At 43.7% G+C, this 20,827-nt stretch overlaps 1 protein-coding gene across 1 annotated transcript in view; it reads left to right on the top strand.

Moving 5' to 3' along the window:
• Window positions 1–11,740: 11,740 nt before the first annotated feature.
• The window catches only part of shank2b (SH3 and multiple ankyrin repeat domains 2b), a 262,152-nt gene continuing 253,065 nt past the window's right edge, over window positions 11,741–20,827 (top strand). Inside the window, exons 1-2 of the mRNA XM_049717383.2 lie at window positions 11,741–12,029; window positions 15,265–15,498. Of these exons, the coding sequence (XP_049573340.1) occupies window positions 12,006–12,029; window positions 15,265–15,498 (258 nt within the window). The 5' untranslated portion in view covers window positions 11,741–12,005. The remainder of the gene's footprint in view (window positions 12,030–15,264; window positions 15,499–20,827) is intronic.

Raw genomic sequence — 20,827 nt, 5'->3', positions numbered from 1 at the left:
AGAAATTACAGTAGAAAAACGAAATTTTGGAGATTTTGGTTGAATTTCAAATTTGGAATTTTTGGTAAGTCGGACGTTGTGGAATAGGTAGGCAAAAGGTGAAGAGTTGAAAGTTGGAATCGGTTGAATCGGTTGAACAATGTAGAAATTAGAGTAGAAAAACAAAATGTTGGAGAATTTGGTTGAATTTCAAATATGGAATTTTTGGTAAGTGGGAAGTTGTGGAATAGGTAGGCAAAAGATGAAGAGTTGAAAGTTGGAATGGGTTGAATCGGTTGAACAATGTAGAAATTAGATTAGAAAAACGAAATTTTGGAGAATTTGGTTGAATTTCAAATTTGGAATTTTTGGTAAACGGGAAGTTGTGGAATAGGTAGGCAAAACATGAACAGTTGAAAGTTGGAATGAGTTGAATCGGTTAAAAAATGTAGAAATTAGAGTAGAAAAACAAAATTTTTGAGAATTTGGTTGAATTCCAAATTTGGAATTTTTGGTAAGTCGGAAGTTGTGGAATAGGTAGGCAAAAGATGAAGAGTTGAAAGTTGGAATGGGTTGAATCGGTTGAACAATGTAGAAATTAGAGTAGAAAAACAAAATGTTGGAGAATTTGGTTGAATTTCAAATATGGAATTTTTGGTAAGTGGGAAGTTGTGGAATAGGTAGGCAAAAGATGAAGAGTTGAAAGTTGGAATGGGTTGAATCGGTTGAACAATGTAGAAATTAGATTAGAAAAACGAAATTTTGGAGAATTTGGTTGAATTTCAAATTTGGAATTTTTGGTAAACGGAAAGTTGGAATGGGTTGAATCGGTTGAAAAATGTAGAAATTAGAGTAGAAAAACAAAATTTTTGAGAATTTGGTTGAATTCCAAATTTGAAAATTTGGAATTTTTCATAAGTTGGAAGTTGTGGAATAGTTAGAAAAAGATGAACAGTTGAAAGTTGGAATGGGTTGAATCGGTTGAAAAACGTAAAAGTTAGAGTGGAAAAACAAAATTTTGGAGAATTTGGTTGAATTTCAAATTTGGAATTTTTGGTAAGTGGGAAGTTGTGGAATAGGTAGGCAAAAGATGAACAATTGAAAGTTGGAATGAGTTGAATCGGTTGAACAATGTAGAAAAAAGTGGAATGATGTAAATGTGAAATGTCGAATCTGCCATTAAGAATGAATGGGGAAAAATTTGTCGTAAGTTCGCGAATTTTGCGAAATGGGAAAATTTTCGGAACGAGAAAAATGGAAGCGCTCATCTCGTGAATATTTGGAACACGTCAAAAGTGGAACGGAGTGATTCGGATGAACTATGTGGAAGAAGAAGCGGGACAAAAAAGTGTGGAGAATAAAATAGAAGAATAATAATAACTAGAAAATGCAATTTCTGGAGAAATTGCGTGTGAAGGCGAAGACTTTGAATCACTTCTTGGCGAATGCTGGCGAATTATGCTGAAACGAGTTGAATTACTTGAGAAATGTAGAAAATAGAGGTGAAAAACGGAATTTTGGAGAATTTGGTGGAATTTCAGAATTTTGGAGAATTTGGTTGAGTTTAAAATCTTAAAATGTGGAATTTATGGCAAGTGGAAATTTGGGGAATAGGTAGGAAAAAGATGAAGAGTTGAAAATTGGAATGAGTTGAATCGGTTGAACAATGTGAAAATTAGAGTAGAAAAACACATTTTTGGAGAATTTGGTTGAATTTCAAAATTTGGAATTTTTTGTAAGGGGAAGTTGTGGAATAGGTAAGCAAAAGATGAAGAGTTGAAAGTTGGAATGGGTTGAATCGGTAGAGAAATGTAGAAATGAGAGTAGAAAAACGAAATTTTGGAGAATTTGGTTGAATTTCAAATTTGGGATTTTTGGTAAGTGGGAAGTTGTGTAATACGTAGGCAAAAGATGAAGAGTTGAAAGTTGGAATGGGTTGAATCGGTTGAAAAATGTACAAATTAGAGTCGAAAAACGAAATTTTGCAGAATTTGGTTGAATTTCAAATTTGGAATTTTTGGTAAGTGGGAAGTTGTGAAATAGGTAAGCAAAAGATGAAAAGTTGAAAGTTGGAATGGATTGAATCGGTTGCACAATGTAAAGATTAGAGTAGAAAAACAAAATGTTTGAGAATTTGGTTGAATTTCAAATTTTTAATTTTTGGGAAGTGGGAAATTGTGGAATAGGTAGGCAAAAGATGAAGAGTTGAAAGTTGGAATGGGTTGAATCGGTTGAACAATGTAGAAATTACAGTAGAAAAACAAAATTTTGGAGATTTTGGTTGAATTTCAAATTTGGAATTTTTGGTAAGTCGGAAGTTGTGGAATAGGTAGGCCAAAGATGAAGAGTTGAAAGTTGGAATGGGTTGAATCGGTTGAACAATGTAGAAATTAGAGTAGAAAAACAAAATGTTGGAGAATTTGGTTGAATTTCAAATATGGAATTTTTGGTAAGTGGGAAGTTGTGGAATAGGTAGGCAAAAGATGAAGAGTTGAAAGTTGGAATGGGTTGAATCGGTTGAACAATGTAGAAATTAGATTAGAAAAACGAAATTTTGGAGAATTTGGTTGAATTTCAAATTTGGAATTTTTGGTAAACGGGAAGTTGTGGAATAGGTAGGCAAAACATGAACAGTTGAAAGTTGGAATGAGTTGAATCGGTTAAAAAATGTAGAAATTAGAGTAGAAAAACAAAATTTTTGAGAATTTGGTTGAATTCCAAATTTGGAATTTTTGGTCAGTCGGAAGTTGTGGAATAGGTAGGCAAAAGTTGAAGAGTTGAAAGTTGGAATGGGTTGAATCGGTTGAACAATGTAGAAATTAGAGTAGAAAAACAAAATGTTGGCGAATTTGGTTGAATTTCAAATATGGAATTTTTGGTAAGTGGGAAGTTGTGGAATAGGTAGGCAAAAGATGAAGAGTTGAAAGTTGGAATGGGTTGAATCGGTTGAACAATGTAGAAATTAGATTAGAAAAACGAAATTTTGGAGAATTTGGTTGAATTTCAAATTTGGAATTTTTGGTAAACGGGAAGTTGTGGAATAGGTAGGCAAAACATGAACAGTTGAAAGTTGGAATGAGTTTCATGCTTTTATTCATTTAGTTAGGAGTTGTAAACGGTGAATTGTGTGCACTTACATAGTTGTTTTATCTACACCATATGGTGCCCTAATTATCCATCCATCCATTTTCTGAACCACTTATCCTCACAAGGGTTGCGGGCTAGAGCCTATCCTACTTAACTTTAGGCAGTAGGCGGGGTACAAGCAACCAATCGCAGGACTCACCAGCTAGTCGTAGGGCACACAGACAAACAAGCATTCCCACTTACAAACACACCTAAGGACAATTTAGAGTGCCTAATTAATATTCATGTCTTTGGAATGTGGGAGGAAACCAGAGTACCTGGAGAAGGGCACAGGGAGAACATGGAAACTCCACACTGGAAGACCAAAGCCAGAATCAAACCCTGTGTCTCTGAACTGTGAAGACGTGCTAAGCAGTGCTCCACCGTGCCACTGTACTCAAATCATTGGTCTCATATTCACCCATTCATGCACCAATCATTGTTCAATATGTATTGTCACAGCTCGTGCTTGAACTGTTTCCATCTGGACTGCCTGATGCACTGACGCACCAACTCTCTTTTTGGATCACCTAGATCACCGACACTCTGTTTTTTGTGTACGATATGAATATTATACTATATATAATAAAGTTTAGTAAGAAGCAATTTTTATTTACTCCAATAACAAAGCAATGATAGTTAGTAGTTTAATATCAATTCATCCATTTTCTACTGCTTATTTGTGGCGGGTCGCAAGAGCAACAGTTTTAGCAGGGAAGCCTAGACATCCCTCTTGCCAGCCAATTCTTCTAACTCCTCCGGGGGGATCCCAAGGTGTAGCCAGAAAATAGAGTGTCTCCAGTATGTCTCGGGTCATCTCTGGGGCTTCTGAAAGGACATGCCCAGAACCCCAGGAAGACATCCAAGAGGCAACCTAACGAGATGTCACCGAGCCACCTCAATTGGTTCCTCACATTGTGGAGGAGCAGTGGCTGGACTCCATCTCATCCCGGATGAATGACCTTCTTACCCGAATTCTAAGGGACAGCCTGGACACCCTGAGGAGGAAACTCATTTTGGCCACAATCTACAGCTCGTGATAATAGGCGAGGGTAGCAAAGTTGATCGCCAGGTAAATCGATAGGTTCACCTTTCGGCTCAACTTCTTTGCCACGATAGACCAATACAGAGTCTGTACCATAACAAGCTTTGCAGCGATCAACTTGTCAATCTCCCGAGTGTCCTATCCCCCTTGAGAGGACTGGTGTATCAGAACCCAATAAATGTCTGGAGGAAAGTTCAACTACCAGTCGGAACTTCTCTGCCTCGCACACCAGCTCGAGCTAGTTCCCTGAGAGGTCCTGGAGAGGTAACATTTCATGTCCCTAAAGCTAGCTTCTGTAGCTGAGGATCAGGCCACCAAGGTGCCCAACTTTGGCACCCGCCCAGCTCACAGGACACCAGACCCCTTTGGCCCCTCCAACAGGTGGTTAGCCCACAGGAAGGTTATATTAATATTAATGTCCAAATTATTTTTGGCATTGAAGATTCATGATGACATGATTATACCTAATAAAAATTATGTCTAGAAGATCATACCTTTTTACCTGCCAAGGGAATTTATTGCGATTCTGCTAGTCGCGGTATACATCCCGCTTTCCAACATCGAAGGTGACAGGATCGCGGCTCTTAGTGAACTGTACCAGGCTGTCAGTGAACAACAGACGGCGCACCCTGACGGTTTCACCATCTTCGCTGGGGATTTTAATCATGCTAACCTGAAGTCTGTTTTTCCGAGGCTTCACCAGCATGTTAATTTTCCAACACATGGTGACAGCTTCCTGGACCTGGTCTACTCTACACATGAAGGAGCTTTCAAAGCCGCCCTCCTCCCCCATCTTGGACTTTTTGACCATATCACTGTTATGCTTTTGCCCGGATACAGACAAATGGTGAAAGCATCTAGGCCAGTTCGCAAGCGGGTAAGAGTGTGGCCTGAGGGTGCCTCTGATGCGCTTCGAGACTGCTTTGGCACTACTGACTGGGAAATGTTTAAGCAGGCGGCCACTTGCACAATCGGACGGACATAGAGGAGTATACTGACTCTGTTTCCTCTTACATCATGAAGTGCATTGATGATGTGACCAACACAAAATTCATCGTCACTCGGGCTAACTGGAAGCCATGGCTGACAGTGGCTGTCCTCAGGCTGCTGAGGGCCAGGGACAAAGCCTTCAGAGCGGGGGATAAGGCTGGCTTGAGAACAGCGAGGGCCGACCTGTCCCGGGGCATCAAAGAAGCGAAAAGGGCATTCTCTTGCAAGGACAGCAGGGACACACGGAGCCTATGGCAGGGTATTCAGACCATCAGGGACTACAGGCCCGCGCCGCAGAGCTGTGAGGGCGACATCTGTCTGCTCAACGATCTGAACCGTTTCTTTGCTCGCTTCGACGCTCAGAACAGCACTTGCCCGCTGAAGACCCCTCCACCTCCACACGAGCAGCCCCTGTGCCTCTCTGCCGATAGCGCGAGGAGGGCGCTTGCCGCTATCAACACCCGTAAGGCGGCGGGCCCTGACAACATCCCAGGTCGAGCGCTGAAGGACTGCGCTGGGGAGCTGATGGGTGTCTTCACGGACATCTTTAACATTTCCCTGCAGCAGGCCATCGTCCCTTCGTGTTTCAAGGCTGCCACCATCGTACCTGTGCCGAAGAAACCTGCTTCGTCCTGTTTCAATGACTACCGCCCCGTGGCACTGATGCCCATCATCATGAAGTGCTTTGAGCAGCTTGTCATGGAGCACATCAGATCCATTCTCCCCCCCACCATAGACCCATAGACCCCTTCCAGTTTGCGTACCGAGCTAGGCGGTCCTCATCTGCTCTGCCCTCCACTCAGCCCTCACCCACCTGGAGAGAAGGGACTCGTATGTGAGATTGCTGTTTGTGGACTTCAGTTCTGCATTCAACACCATTGTGCCACAACGACTCATCTGCCTACTCGACAAGCTGGGCCCCAGTGCCTACCTCTACAACTGGCTACTGGACTTCCTCCGTCAGAGGCCTCAGGTGGTACGTTTTGGCGACAAAATCTCCGACAGCATCACGCTGAGCACGGGCCCCCCCCAAGGCTGCATGCTCAGTCCGCTGCTCTTCACCCTGCTGACGCATGACTGCACTGCAACTTACGGTAGCAACCACGTACTGAAATATGCCGATGACACGACTCTGGTGGGTCTCATCACCGGGGGCGACGAGACTCAGTACAGGTCGGAGCTCGACCTTCTGGCCACGTGGTGCAGGGACAACAACCTCCTGCTGAACGTCAACAAGACCAAGGAGATTTTTGTTGACTTCCGGAAGGGTCACACCCAAAACCTGCCACTAACCATCGATGGTGCTGTGGTGGAGAGAGTGAGCAGCACCAGATTCCTGGGGGTGCACATCAGTGAGGACCTCTCCTGGTCCACCAACACCGCATCACTGGCGAAGAAAGCTCAGTGCCGCCTGTACTTCCTGCGGAAACTCAGGCGTGCAAGTGGTCCTCCGGCAGTCATGACTACATTCTACCGTGGCACCATTGAGAGCGTCCTCTCCAGCTGTATCGCTGTTTGGGGTGGTAGCTGCACTGAATACAACATGAAGGCCCTGCAGCGCATAGTGAACACCACTGGTAAGATTATTGGTGCTTCCCTCCCCTCCCTGAAGGACATTTACACCTACCATCTCACCCACAAGGCGACCACGATTGTGAGTGATGTGAGTCACCCCGCTCACTCTTTGTTTGATCTTCTGCCCTCTGGGAAGAGGTACAGGAGCCTGTGCTCCCGCACCACCAGACTCACCAACAGCTTCATACTCCAGGCTGTTAGGATTCTGAACTCTCTCCCCCCTTCTGCGTCGCGTCCTGTACTTTTGCGCTATATTCTGACTGTCTGCTGTATACACACTTGCTCCATTTTTGCTCCTCTTATTTATTATGTTATTTGTTTATTTATTATTTATTCATCACTCTTATTTATTCATTTGTGTTGTTTACTTTTATGTATATTGTGTACTATGTCTTGTCACCGTGGGATAGTGGGAACATCATTTCGATGTCTTTGTGTGTCTTGGCATGTTAAGAAATTGACAATAAAGCAGACTTTGATGTCCCTACTTAAATTGACACCAGGGGCCATGAATGTCCCTAATAATAATAATGTTTTGAAGATTAAGTTCCTACTTGTGTTTTGAGTTCTCACTACAACGGATTGATTCACCCCAGGGGTAAATGGCGAGATTTGTAGTGAAGTAAAGATACAGTATATATCATAATCTAGCTGGCAGACATATTGGTGAACAAGCACTTTACCATACCAGCAAAAATAGTTCCCATTGGGGAGGATAAATTATTTCCCTGACACACGATGATATAAATAAAGCGGTGTGGTGTATAAAACCAAAGTTTACAAAAAGGACAATACAGCACACCATGAATGGCTTGGTGATTATGCCTGTCACTCAGCTTTTCAGACAGTCATCTTGCCGTTAAATTAAGAGGGAATCAAATACAATTCGTTGGCTATTAATTTACATGTATATGAGATTCATTAAATTGCTTTAAAATACCACCACTGTTTGGAGTCTCAAGAAACAAACAATATATAATAATTAACATAGAGCTGGCTTTTGATATTGTAATAGTCTTGAGAAATTAAATTATAAACACAACAGGAAACTCAAACAAATACTAGGACAATGACATAATTAAGCAGTGAGTGGTACATGTTTGGATGAAAAAAATATTGACAGAACTTGAATTGAGAGCTTTTGAACAAATGAACAAACAAACACAAATAACATGTTAGTAGACCCCTAAAACCTACCACTGAATAATGCAGGCTTAATATGAGATGGTCAAAATGTTTACACTGTAAGTAAAAACACTTTGGAAATGTCTTGACATTCACACTCTGGAATGACAATTGCAAAGTGCAGATAAATAAATGAAAGGCAACCACCAATTAACTAAAAGATGTCATGGGGTTTCGCAATTCGCTGCTGGGTCTGTGCAATTTCAAGGTAAGCCAATTTGTTGAAAGCCTAGTCAAGAAAAAAGTGCACTTCCATGTATCAACAAGCATTCTCACTCTAGCTGGAACAAAAACGATTAACTATGACAAGAAGAGGTTTTTCTTTTCTCTCATTTTCATCTCATGTGTTCACACAGGTGTGCAAACTCTTTCTTTTTTTACTTGTGTCCTGATGTGCTTTTTGTTACCATTCATTCTTTTCTCAAGATTGAGAAGCTTTGCCAAACGGTACTGGCAATGTGGGACAAATGTTCAAGCCTTAGCCTTGACTGAGGTCTTACCTTTTTCAAAGTGCTCAGTGTGACTATTTTGACACTCGACTCAGAATACAATTAAACTGTTTTCTGAGTTCTAAAGAGGGCCCCCTTCTTCTTTTTCCTTTTCCTACACCTATTACCACCAAACTGTTGTGCGCTGCCTTGGTTTTATCCTTTTCAATAACTTTGTGTCCATTCCCAGGTGCTATGCAACTGATCTGGCAACTTGACCTGGACAATAAATCTCTCTGAACTGTCACTTCGAAGATTTTAACATCAGCCTAACTAAGCCTGAGCTTGATTACTTATCGCGATAGATTTCAGGTCGATTGTGGTGATTAAGTGTGTGTGTGCTTCTTGATCAAGCGTGTGCCTGTGTGACGGGACAAACAGGACAACCAAATGCGTCACAGTACTCTCATTTATTGTATAGGAGAGAAAGGCAATGTAGTGAAGCAGATGCGTCAGCGAAGCTGGCAAGGGCAAAGCAGGCTCGTGGTCGGGGACAGGAAGAGAATGAAGCAAAACACAAAGCAGGTAGGGCATAGGCAGAACTCTTGGTCGAATAACGGGCAAAGGGTCAGGCCAAGCAGAAGTCATACACGGATCGAGCAACAGGTAAACGGGCTTGGTCCGCAACGCGAGTCAGTTTGGGGAAGGCAGGGAACAGATAAGTCGGGATAGCAACATGGACGACCTGACAGAGAGGGCTGGGTGTGCGAGGTTTATATAGCGTGGCGAACAAGCTGGGAGTTGCGGGCACTCATCGTTAATGTCGTATGACCGGACAAGAGGGATGCGCTGTCCAGGGTATTGGTCAGCCTGGTCACAATACACATATTCTCTTGTTATTTTACACACACGCACACACGTACGCACGCACGCACGCACACACACGCACACACACGCACACATGCACACACACACACATATATACTATGTTCTAGATTTTTCAATTTTCAGGGCAGATACTTTAAAACAGGCAATTTGGAAACAAATGGAAAAAAAATCGTGATGACAATCAGGATTGAATGATTGGGGTGGCGTGGCTCGATGGCAGAGTGGTTGTCTTCCAACTCTAAGGTTGTGGGTTCAATCCTCAACCCTGGTGACCATGTTGAAGAGTCTATGAGCAAGACACTGAATCCTAACTTGCTCCCAGTGGGTCTTGCAGTGCAGCAGCCTCCCATTGGTGTATGAATGGGTGAATGTTGGTAGGTTGTGTTATTGAACATACAAACATAACAAAGTGTTTAAATTCGTGGGAAAGGAGAAAAAAATAAAAATAATCCATTACAGATTTAAAATTCTTTACATTTTCAGAGTGGTAGGAAGTTCAAATAACTTATCTGCCCCCACCCCCAGTCTTATTTCTGTCACTTACTAAAACAGTAGCAGAAGCATATTCCACATATTTCTATTATCACAAGTTAATGGTCAATTTCATATGTACCGTATTTTTCGGACTAAAAGTCGCTCCGGAATATTGGTCGCATTAGCCATAAAATGCACAATAACGTGAAAAAAAAACATGTATAGATCGCTCCGGAGTATAAATCGCATTTTGGGGAAATTTATTCGACAAAATCCAACACCAAGAACAGACATGAACAAGTAACAACAGGCTAAACGATAGGTATGCTACCATGACAAACACAAACGAAGAGCTGAGAACGGGCCTGACGTAACATTCAGAGTTATTCAAATAACTATTACATAAATAACACGTTTATAAAACCATCTGTGGCACTCCAATTCATTAAATCCATCGATCATTCTTTATGTCAACAATGGGTGCGCGCCGCTGACGGCGCTTGCACTTCAAAATATTCCACAGGCCCATATAACGATATATAAATTATATATCAAATAACTATTATATAAGCAATATTATTATCAAACCATCTGTGTCACTCCAAATCATTAAATCCATTGATCAAATCCCTCGTCCTTTGTCAACAACGCCGCGCGTGTGCCCTGACGTCAGCCTCGTCTTATTCCACAGATCTAGTATATAACTATATTGTAGCGTTAACAAAGTACAAGGAAAGACGTGGGTTTGGTAAATGGCTCTTTATTTAACAAAACAAGAGTTCAACGAGCCAACAACTACTGAACTGTAACGATAAAAACATATACAAGTTGCTACACAAAATAAAATATATCAAATAACTATCACATAAATAGTTCCCCGTCACACGGCTCCAAGCACCGGCGTTGACTTCCAGGCGTGTGGCGGCATGGACTTCCATCCCCGGAGGTGGCACTTCCAGCCACGGAGGTGGAAGAGAGCTCCATAGAATACGACCGGGCGTGCGTAAAAGCCATGTCCAAGCCCCATCCACCGTCCCCGGACAGCTACCCGGCCGGGCGCTGGCCCCTGACTTCCATCCACGGAGGTGAAAGAGATCCGTAGAGTAGGACCGGGCATGCGTAAAATCCATGTCCGAGCCCCATCCACCGTCCCCGGACATCCACCCGGCCGAGCGCCGACCCCCAACTTCCATCCACGGAGGTGAAAGAGAGCTCCGTAGAGTAGGACCGGACGTGTGTAAAAGCCATAATAGTTTTTCAAACCTTCTGTGTCACTCCAAATAATTAAATCCTTCAAACTCTTCGTCCTCCGTGTCACTTACAAACAAAGCCGCTAATGATTATGTGGGGCCCTTCGTCATCTTCGTCATCCCGTGATTGAATCTTTGTCCTTTATGTAAACAACCGCCGCGCCGCGCTGCTGACGTCACTTGAAATTCAAATTACAGTAATCCCTTGCTACATCGCAGTTCGTTTATCGCGGTTTCACTTTTTTTTTTGGAAAATTTGTGAAAATATTCACATATAAGTCGCTCCTCTGTATAAGTCGCCCCCCCCACCCAAACTATGAAAAAAAAAACGCGACTTATAGTCCGAGAATTACGGTATATGTACAAACAAACACACGCGCGCACACACACACACATAGATTCAGAAGAAAATAACAGTACCGTACATTTCGGACAATTAGCCGCTACTTTTTGCTCAAGTTTTGAACCCTGCGGCTTGTAGTCTGGTGCGGCTTATCTATGGATTTTTTCGTGATGTTTGTGATGACCTGATCACTTTTATACACTCGTAAAAAGGCTGTGGACCACTGTTGTGTAGCAACCGGTTTGCTAGGTGGAGGGATACATATCTGACACGGTCACTGGGGAGAAGAGTGGTGTGCTGATCGCATGTCCGCCAGGCAAATAATGCTGTATAATTCACACAAAGAATAGACAGAACGAGATCAAGACGGACATTACTGAAGAAAGGAAGCTTTTATACACAAACCGTCATTATGGGGGACAAAAGAAATACATATGATGCCAACTTTTAAGTTAAAGGCAGTCAATGTTGATGACATTGTGTTGCGTCACCCTTTTCTTTTCTTTATTTCCCGGTCACGTCTACTCTGGAGCTATACGTGTCGCTCGTTAGTTTAATGTAACTTAGCGCTTCGTGCATGAATAAAATTAGCATGAACAGACCCTCATTATGGAAAATGCTAGAAGAAACGGATAAAAGCGACAAAGAAAGAGAGACTGACGAAGTGTGTGGCGAAGGATATCTGACGCTGTTCCAATCGGACACTGAGGAGGAAGACTTTGATGGTTTCAGTACACAGGAAGAAGGTGAAGACGGCTCTTATACTGGCTCTTTTTTACTTTTACTGGTATGTTTTTTTTAACCAGCCCTGTTAGTTTTTGCTGGTGCGGCTTATAATCAGGTGCAGCTAATAGTCCGGAAATTACGGTACATTCATTTTGATGTGCATTCCACTCACGGAGAGAGAGTGAAAAAAGATAAATTTTGTTTGATGTCATGGCTTTTGGGCAGATTCATTGAGAACAGCCAAAAGGCATATATTCCACATGATTTACTTACAGTGGATGAACAGCTGTTTCCGACCAATACTTGCTGTAGGTTCATGCAATACATGCCTAATAAACCCGACAAGTTTGGAATCAAGTTTTGGATCTTAGCTAAAGTTGGAACGAAGTACTGCCTCAGTGTGAAGCCGTATCTTGGAAAGGATGAGCAGAGAGTCAACAGTTTGGGGACACGTGTAGTGATGACACTTATGGAGCCGTACTTTGGGTGTGGCTACGTCTGACAACTTTTTCATGAGCAAAGACCTGGCACTGAAGCTTGTGGAAAAACGAACATCAATATTTGCCACCATGCGATGCAACAGGAGAGTGATTCCAAGCTCTTCAAAGATGGCCACTCACGAGTCAATATTTTACAGGTCTGACCCAATACAGTTGATCAAATACCAGTTAAAGCCCTCAAAACTGTTGTGCTGTTATCAAGTCTGCACAAAGATTCTCTGTGCCAGACAGATAGCAAGAAGACGTTTCTGATATAGCTATTACTTGGAATGTATTTATTGTAAAGTTCTTATAGAGACTTCAGCTATTGAAATCTATAATTGATAGTGCATTTTTTATTTTCATGTTTCTATTAAATTGTCCATTTGTATGATATTTACATCCAAAGTTGTGTCTGTTTTCATAGAATTGGTTATTTGGATCGAGGTAATTTTCATAATCAAATGTCTGATGTTCAGTATATTGAAATGTTGTTAGTTTCATTTCTTCACTGAGCAGATTTGTCATCACTTACTATTTTGTGTATATTTGTTGTGTGTTCGTTTGTGCTGGACATATTTTGGTATACTCGTGCGGGAACGAACAATGATTTTGCAGACAGGCAATTTCTCCTCTATCATGTGACAGGTCAATGTAACCTTTATTTACTCATACTGTTTATATCATATTTCTGTTGTTTATTCTTTTGTTTTTATTTATTTGGTTGTTTTGTCTCCGTCTTCTTTAAACATGTTCAATAAACATCCCCAAAATAAACAATGATGGAGTCAGCGAACCTGCCTCATTGACATTCGTTATGTCATAATGGTGTCTTGCACCTGGAGGAAAATCACACTCTGATACTCCGCACCAACGCCTCATACTGACCTACTAAGATACCACGTGAGATCCATCCAAAGTCACCACGGTTCATGTGGTTCTCCATGAGGAGAAGCCTTTGAAGGACCCACCATGCGAAAATCTTTTGGAGGGTGCAGCCTACTAATTGGGAAACAACTATAGTAACATACTGGGGTATTGTCGTCAGCTTCTATAACCACTACCAAGATCCACACAGCAAAAGGAAGATTTGTTATCTTCGACCACGATGGACAGTCTCAGAGAACAGAAGCTATTTCTGTCCATTATGTACTATACATACTGTACATGCATACACAATGACAATGTGTTGTCACTGTATCCCCATAATTTCTTCCAAATGAGCGTGTCTTTATGTCTGTATCTAAAGTAGGAATAAAAGTCGTAATCTCAATAATTAAAGCAACATTCCAATTAATTTCTTAACAATAGCAGGCAAAACCTACATAATTTTCTCTCGAACGTCTCGTGAAGCGGCACAGATATTCTTATACAAGGTGAACGGGAGCGTTAAAGGCACAATCATGTCATACAAAGTGCTGAATAAGCATCTCTGTAACTCACTTTACTCTTCATTTTAGACCTTTGACAATGTTCTGCTTTGGAATGTCTTAGAATTTTTTTATGGTGTTTATAGTTAATTTGTCCTACATCTTCTGTTGCTCGGCTAATTTGTTGTTACTCCGACTACGCCTGAATAGCCAATAAGTACTGTTAGAGATTTGCTCACTCCAACTTATTTTGCAAGAACCACACGGGAGACAGGCAAGTTCTTTTAGACACCTGCAGGTGGAGAGTTCACTCGCTACAGGAATGAAATCTGGAGCCTCTCCCAACTGCAAAGGCATATTTATTAAGAGAAAGAGTGGGGGTAAGAGTAGACTGAATAGGAAGCCCTTGTGCTCTAGTCAAAACATATCAGGGGATGTTTTACGACCTTGTGTAGGATGAGACAAGGTAGGTTATTTATTACCGGTTGCATTCCAACATAATCATACGATAAGGATAATTTGAAAAACCCTAACAAGTACCTTGACAGAAAATGACACCACATCACTTTAAAGGCATGCAGAAAAAAAACAATGAATACAAGCTTTGTCCTAATGTTCTGCTTTTTTTGTTGTTATAAACATGTCAGAACAACGTGTACATGAATATTGAAACATCTAACATTCTTGGAGCACAATTAAATTATTGTATGAGGCCAAAATTATTCATGACTTTGGCAAATTTCAAGCTAAAGGGGATTTTAACTTGGGAAATATTTTTTTAATGGGAAAAAAAATCATTCAACCAATTCAACCAGTAGTGGGACTTAAAAGTGTTTAATCACACATTATGTTTTATTTAATCATATTTCAATACAGCACGATTGGGTGCACAAATGAGTGAAAACTGTGGGCCAGTCCCAAGCCTGATAGAAGCAGAGGGTTGCGTCAAGAGAAGGGCAGCCTGCTGGACATGCTCAAAACTTTGTCAAACAATATCAATCTAAAGAATTTCATATTGGATCGGTTGCAACACCTTTAAAAATGCTCGTTTAAAAACAAACCAATTTGGGTTAAAAATTGGACGGATTTAGGAAATTGAGTCAATTTGAAAAACAATTTGGCCCAACTTTCTGCATTGTTTTTTGTACAAAACAACCTAACAAATTGTTTCTGGTGGGGCAAATTGTTGGTCAACTTTCTGGTTAGGGCCATCTTTATAACCCAGCAGTTTTAAGGGTGTAATGACTGCCATCTGAGCTGAAATTCAGTGATTTTGAATGGAATGTCAAATTTACAAGCATCCTCTTAGGATATCTCCAAACAGAACTAATGGTTTCACATGTATCTTTGTAATGAAGAAATTGAGTGAGACTGACTGACTAATGCTCTTTCCCTGTCTGATGCAGCTAGACATAGCTGCGCCAGGCCTGATGACAATCCCCCGGAGCCCCACTTCTAGTGAGGATGAGATGGCCCAGAGCTTTTCTGATTATTCTGATGACTGCGCCTCTGAAAGCTCCCATGAAGAAACTATTTATGAAACTATTAGGGCCACCGCTGAGCCTTCACCACACCACATGGACAACATTCACATAAACTCACAGGTGATCCGCATTATCATCCCTGACCTGCAGCAGATGGTGAGTGACTTGAATGGATGCCACAAAGGGAGTCTAAAATACTGTAATACACATTGTGTGTAGTTTGAAGAAGTCATTGTCAAATGGAGAATGAAATTTGCTTTTGAACATAAATATTTGGAATTTTAATTTTTGAAATCGATTATAAAACTGCTACTCCAGTGTGTCCAAAATAAATCAAGTCCACATTTGTTTTTCACAGAAATCATCTCATTCAAGTAAATAAGACACGTTAATAGTAAAAAAAATTAACCATTAATAAATGAATTTGTAAATATGGCTTAGCGTTTTTGTCAATCACTATTATGTTTATTGTATGTACTGTATCCAGGGGCACTGGTTAGCACGTCCGCCTCACCTTTCAGAGAGTGTGGGTTCGATTCCACCTCCGGCCCTCCCTGTGTGGAGTTTAAATGTTCTCCTCATTTTCTCCGGGTCATCCGGTTTCCTCCCACATAATAAAAACAAGCTTGGTAGGCCGAATGAGCACTTCAAATTGCCCATAGGTGTGAGTGCGGATTGGTTGTGTGCCCTGCGATTGGCTGGCAACCAGTTCAGGGTGTCTCACGCCCACTGCCCGATGACAGCTGGGATAGGCTCCAGCACGACCCCCGTGCTTAAAAGTGGTATAGAAAATGGATGGATATTTATAACTTAAATTGTAACTTCATCTATAAGTAGGTAGTGAATTGAACAGTTTTAGCAGCCACATTATGCCAATGAACTGCCATCGCTGATGTAGTATTTAAAAATATATAAATAAACTGATCATTTCATTTTCTGCCTTGAAATAATGGCCTGGATTTCACTCCTCAAAAGACATTCAGAACATTGGCGCCCTTTTTAAAAAAATATATTAAGAAAAACTTGTTTCTAATACAATACCGCGACACCCGTGGGGACAAGCGGCACAGATAATGGATGGATGTATTCAGACCTGCTAACCTATTAAAATTCATTTCCAAAACAATTTGGCAATATTCCCATACTTTTAACATTTTGTGAAGAACATTATCGCGGCATCCCATTACTTTATTATAAGAATACTGAAACATACCGGATAAAAGTGACCGGTGTTATTTATTATCAACTCGCACTAGGCCAACAGTCAAAAACATTCTTGCAAGTCAACTTCTGACTGCCCATTTTTCTAAAGAAGGTTTTGGAGTGGTCTAGTCTACTTCCATAATTGAATCTGATTGAAAAGATTTGGCATTGCCTTGAAAATGTTGTTCATGCTAAAAGCAAAACCCTCCAGTATTGATGAATAAAAACCATTCTGCAAGGAAGAGTGGAACAAAATGTCTCCAAAGAGATATGAAAGACTTATTGCCTGTTATAGAAAATGCGTGATTTCAGTTCTTGCTGCTGGGGTGGGTCAACCTTTTGCTAGTTTGAGCGGCTAATCATTTTTGCTCACAGGGTATTCCAAGCGCTGGTGTAGTTTTGAATAGTTTCTTTCCCTTAATGAATAAAAACTGTGAGTGGATGGTGACCAGTTCAGGATTTTCTTTGCCTCTCACCCATTGACAGCTGATAGAGGCTCCTGCACACCCGTGGCCCTTTAAAAACTGCCTTATGTTTTTCATTGGCTTATATTTGTCTTTTGTTTAAACATCTTAAATATGGGCAAACTATCCCAAAAAAAAGTAAGAATTTGAGAAAAGGGCTAATACTTTTTCATAGAACTGTATAGATTCATGCATCATGCCATTACTGACTGGAACCTGAACCCATGTTGGCTACAACGAAGTCACGTCAATTACTTGTAATTAATTACACCATTACTTGTAATGTATTGCTTTGCATATACATATTACATATTTTATTAATGTGTGCTGCGGGAATCTGTTCTTATTTATATTACCTTTATCTGTATATTTATTTCTACATTTATTTACATTATTAAATTTATTTACATAACATCATTTGCAATTATTTACAAAGCCACAATTTTCACTTGTGGTTTTTAATCAAGCCCGAGATATTTTGCATCTACAGAACGTGTGTTATATATTGTATAGGTGTTATGGTGTATGATTACATAATGGCAGTATTCCAGTACATTATAGATAAGCTGGAGAGTTATTGGCCCAAGTGAATTACTAAATATTGAATTAAAAGGTGAGTCGTCACGTTATCGTGGTGGAGGGGTTTGCGTGCCCCTATGACCCTAGGAGCCATGTTGTCGGAGGCTTCATGCCCCTGGTAGAGTCACCCATGGCAAACGGGTCCTAGGGGCCAGACAAAGCACGGCTCACAAAACCCCTTATGACGATTAAGAAAATTGGATCTAGTTTTCCCTCGCCCGGACGCGGGTCACCGGGGCCCCCCTCTGGAGCCAGGCCTGGAGGCGGGGCTCGAAGGCAAGCATCTGGTGGCGGGGCCTTCGACCATGGGGCCCGGCCGGGCACAGCCCGAAAAGGAAACGTGGGTCCACCTTCCCATGGGCTCACCACCTGTGGGAGGGGCCAAAGGGGTCGGGTGCAGTGCAAGCTGGGCGGCGGCCAAAGGCAGGGACCTTGGCGGTCTGATCCCTGGCTGCAGAAGCTGGCTCTTGGGACATGGAATGTCACCTCTCTGGCTGGAAAGGAGCCCGAGCTGGTGTGCGAGGCAGAAAAGTTCTGACTAGACATAGTCGGACTTGCCTCCACACACAGTTTGGGTTCCGGTACAAGCCCTCTCGAAAGAGGCTGGACTCTCTTCCACTCTGGAGTTGCCCACGGTGAGAGGCGTCGAGCAGGTGTGGGTATACTTATTGCCCCCCGGCTCGGTGCCTGCACATTGGGGTTCACCCCGGTGAACGAGAGGGTAGCCTCCCTCCGCCTTCGGGTGGGGGGACGGGTCCTGACTGTTGTTTGCACCAAACGGCAGCTCAGAGTACCCACCCTTTTTGGAGTCCCTGGAGGAAGTGCTGGAGAGCGCTCCTTCTGGGGACTTCATCGTTCTACTGGGTGACTTCAATGCTCACGTGGGCAATGACAGTGAGACCTGGAAGGGTGTGAGTGGGAGGAACGCCCCCCCCCCCCCCGATCTGAACCCGAGCAGTGTTCTATTATTGGACTTCTGTGCTCAACATGGATTTTCTATAATGAACACCGTGTTCAAACATAAGGGTGTCCATGTGTGCACTTGGCACCAGGACACCCTCGGCCGCAGCTCGATGATCGACTTTGTAGTCGTGTCATCGGATTTGCGGCTGCATGTTTTGGACACTCGGGTGAAGAGAGGGGCGGAGCTGTCAACTGATCACCACCTGGTGGTGGGTTGGCTCCGACCTGGCAGACCCAAACGCTCTGTGAGGGTCTGCTGGGAACGTCTGGCAGAATGCCCTGTCAGGAAGAGCTTCAACTCCCACCTCCGACAGAGCTTTTCCCACGTCCTGGGGGAGGCGAGGGACATTGAGTCCGAGTGGACCATGTTCCGCGCCTCTATTGTTGAGGCGGCCGACCGGAGCTGTGGCCGTAAGGTTGTCGGTGCCTGTCGTGGCGGCAGTGCCCGAACCCGCTGGTGGACACCGGCGGTAAGGGATGCCGTCAAGCTGAAGAAGGAGTCCTATCGGGCCGTTTTGGCCTGCGGGACTCCGGAGACAGCTGACAGGCACCGGATGGCCAAGCGGAACGCGGCTTCGGCGGTTGCTGAGGCAAAAACCCGGGCGTGGGAGGAGTTTGGCGAGGCCATGGAGAATGACTTCCGGACGGCTTCGTGGAAATTCTGGTCCACCATCCGGCGTCTCAGGAGGGGGAAACAGTGCAACGTCAACTCTGTTTACAGTGGGGATGGCGTGCTGCTGACCTCGACTCGGGACGTCGTGAGTCGGTGGGGAGAATACTTCGAAGACCTCCTCAATTCCACCTACACGCCTTCCATTGTGGAAGCAGGGCCTGGGGACTCCGAGGCGTACTCTCCAATCTCTGGGGTCGAAGTCACTGAGGTAGTTAAAAAACTCCTCGGTGGCAAGGCCGGGGTCTGGGGGTGGATGAGATCTGCCCGGAGTTCTTAAAGGTTCTGGATGTTGTGGGGCGGTGATGGCTGACACGCCTCTACAACATTGCGTGGACATCGGGGACAGTACCTCTGGATTGGCAGACTGGGGTGGTGGTTCCCCTCTTTAAGAAGGGGGACCGGTGGGTGTGTTCCAATTACAGGGGAATCACACTCCTCAGCCTCCCTGGTAAGGTCTATTCAGGGGTGCTGGAGTGGAGGGTCCGTCGGGAGGTCGAACCTCGGATTCAGGAGGAGCAGTGTGGCTTTCGTCCTGGCCGTAGAACAGTGGACCAGCTCTACACCCTCAGCAGGATCCTCGAGGGTGCATGGGAGTTCGCCCAACCAGTCCACATGCGTTTTGTGGACTTGGAGAAGGCGTTCGACCGTGTCCCTCGGGAGGTTCTGTGGAGGGTGCTTCGGGAGTACGGGGTGCCGAGCCAACTGATAAGGGCGGTTCGGTCCCTGTATCACCGATGCCAGAGTTTGGTCCGCATTTCCGGCAGTAAGTCGGATTCGTTCCCAGTGAGGGTTGGACTCCGCCAAGGCTGCCCTTTGTCACCGATTATTTTCATAATTTTTATGGACAGAATTTCTAGGCGCAGCCGAGGTGTTGAGGGGGTCCGGTTTGGGGACCTCAGCATTGCGTCTCTGCTTTTTGCAGACAACGTGGTGCTGTTGGCTTCTTCAGGCCGTGATCTCCAGCTCTCACTGGAGCGGTTCGCAGCCGAGTGTGAAGCGGTCGGGATGAGGGTCAGCACCTCCAAATCCGAGTCCATGGTCCTCGATCGGAAAAGGGTGGAATGCCCTCTCCGGATCGGGGATGAGATCCTGACCCAAGTGGAGGAGTTTAAGTATCTTGGGGTCTTGTTCACGAGTGAGGGGAGGATGGAGCGCGAGATCGACAGGCGGATCGGTGCAGCGTCGGCAGTAATGCGGACTCTGTACCGGTCCGTCGTGGTAAAGAGAGAGCTGAGCCAAAAGGCAAAGCTCTCAATTTACTGGTCGATTTACGCTCCTACCCTCACCTATGGTCACAAGCTATGGGTCGTGACCGAAAGAACGAGATCCCGGATACAAGCGGCCGAAATGAGTTTTCTCTGCAGGGTGTCCGGGCTCTCCCTTAGAGATAGGGTGAGAAGCCCGGTCATCCGGGAGAGACTCGGAGTAGAGTCACTACTCCTCCACGTTGAGAGGAGCCAGATGAGGTGGCTCGGGCATCTCATCAGGACGCGCTGGAGAGACTATGTCTCTCAGCTGGCCTGGGAACGCCTTGGGATCCCCCGGGACGAGCTGGATGAAGTGGCTGGGGAGAGGGAAGTCTGGGAGTCCCTCCTGAAGCTGC

The sequence above is a fragment of the Syngnathus scovelli genome, chromosome 4, assembly GCF_024217435.2.
Source record: "Syngnathus scovelli strain Florida chromosome 4, RoL_Ssco_1.2, whole genome shotgun sequence".
NCBI lineage: Eukaryota > Metazoa > Chordata > Actinopteri > Syngnathiformes > Syngnathidae > Syngnathus > Syngnathus scovelli.
The sequence above is the reverse complement of the archived record's forward strand: the minus strand, read 5'-3'. Positions and strand labels throughout refer to the sequence as shown.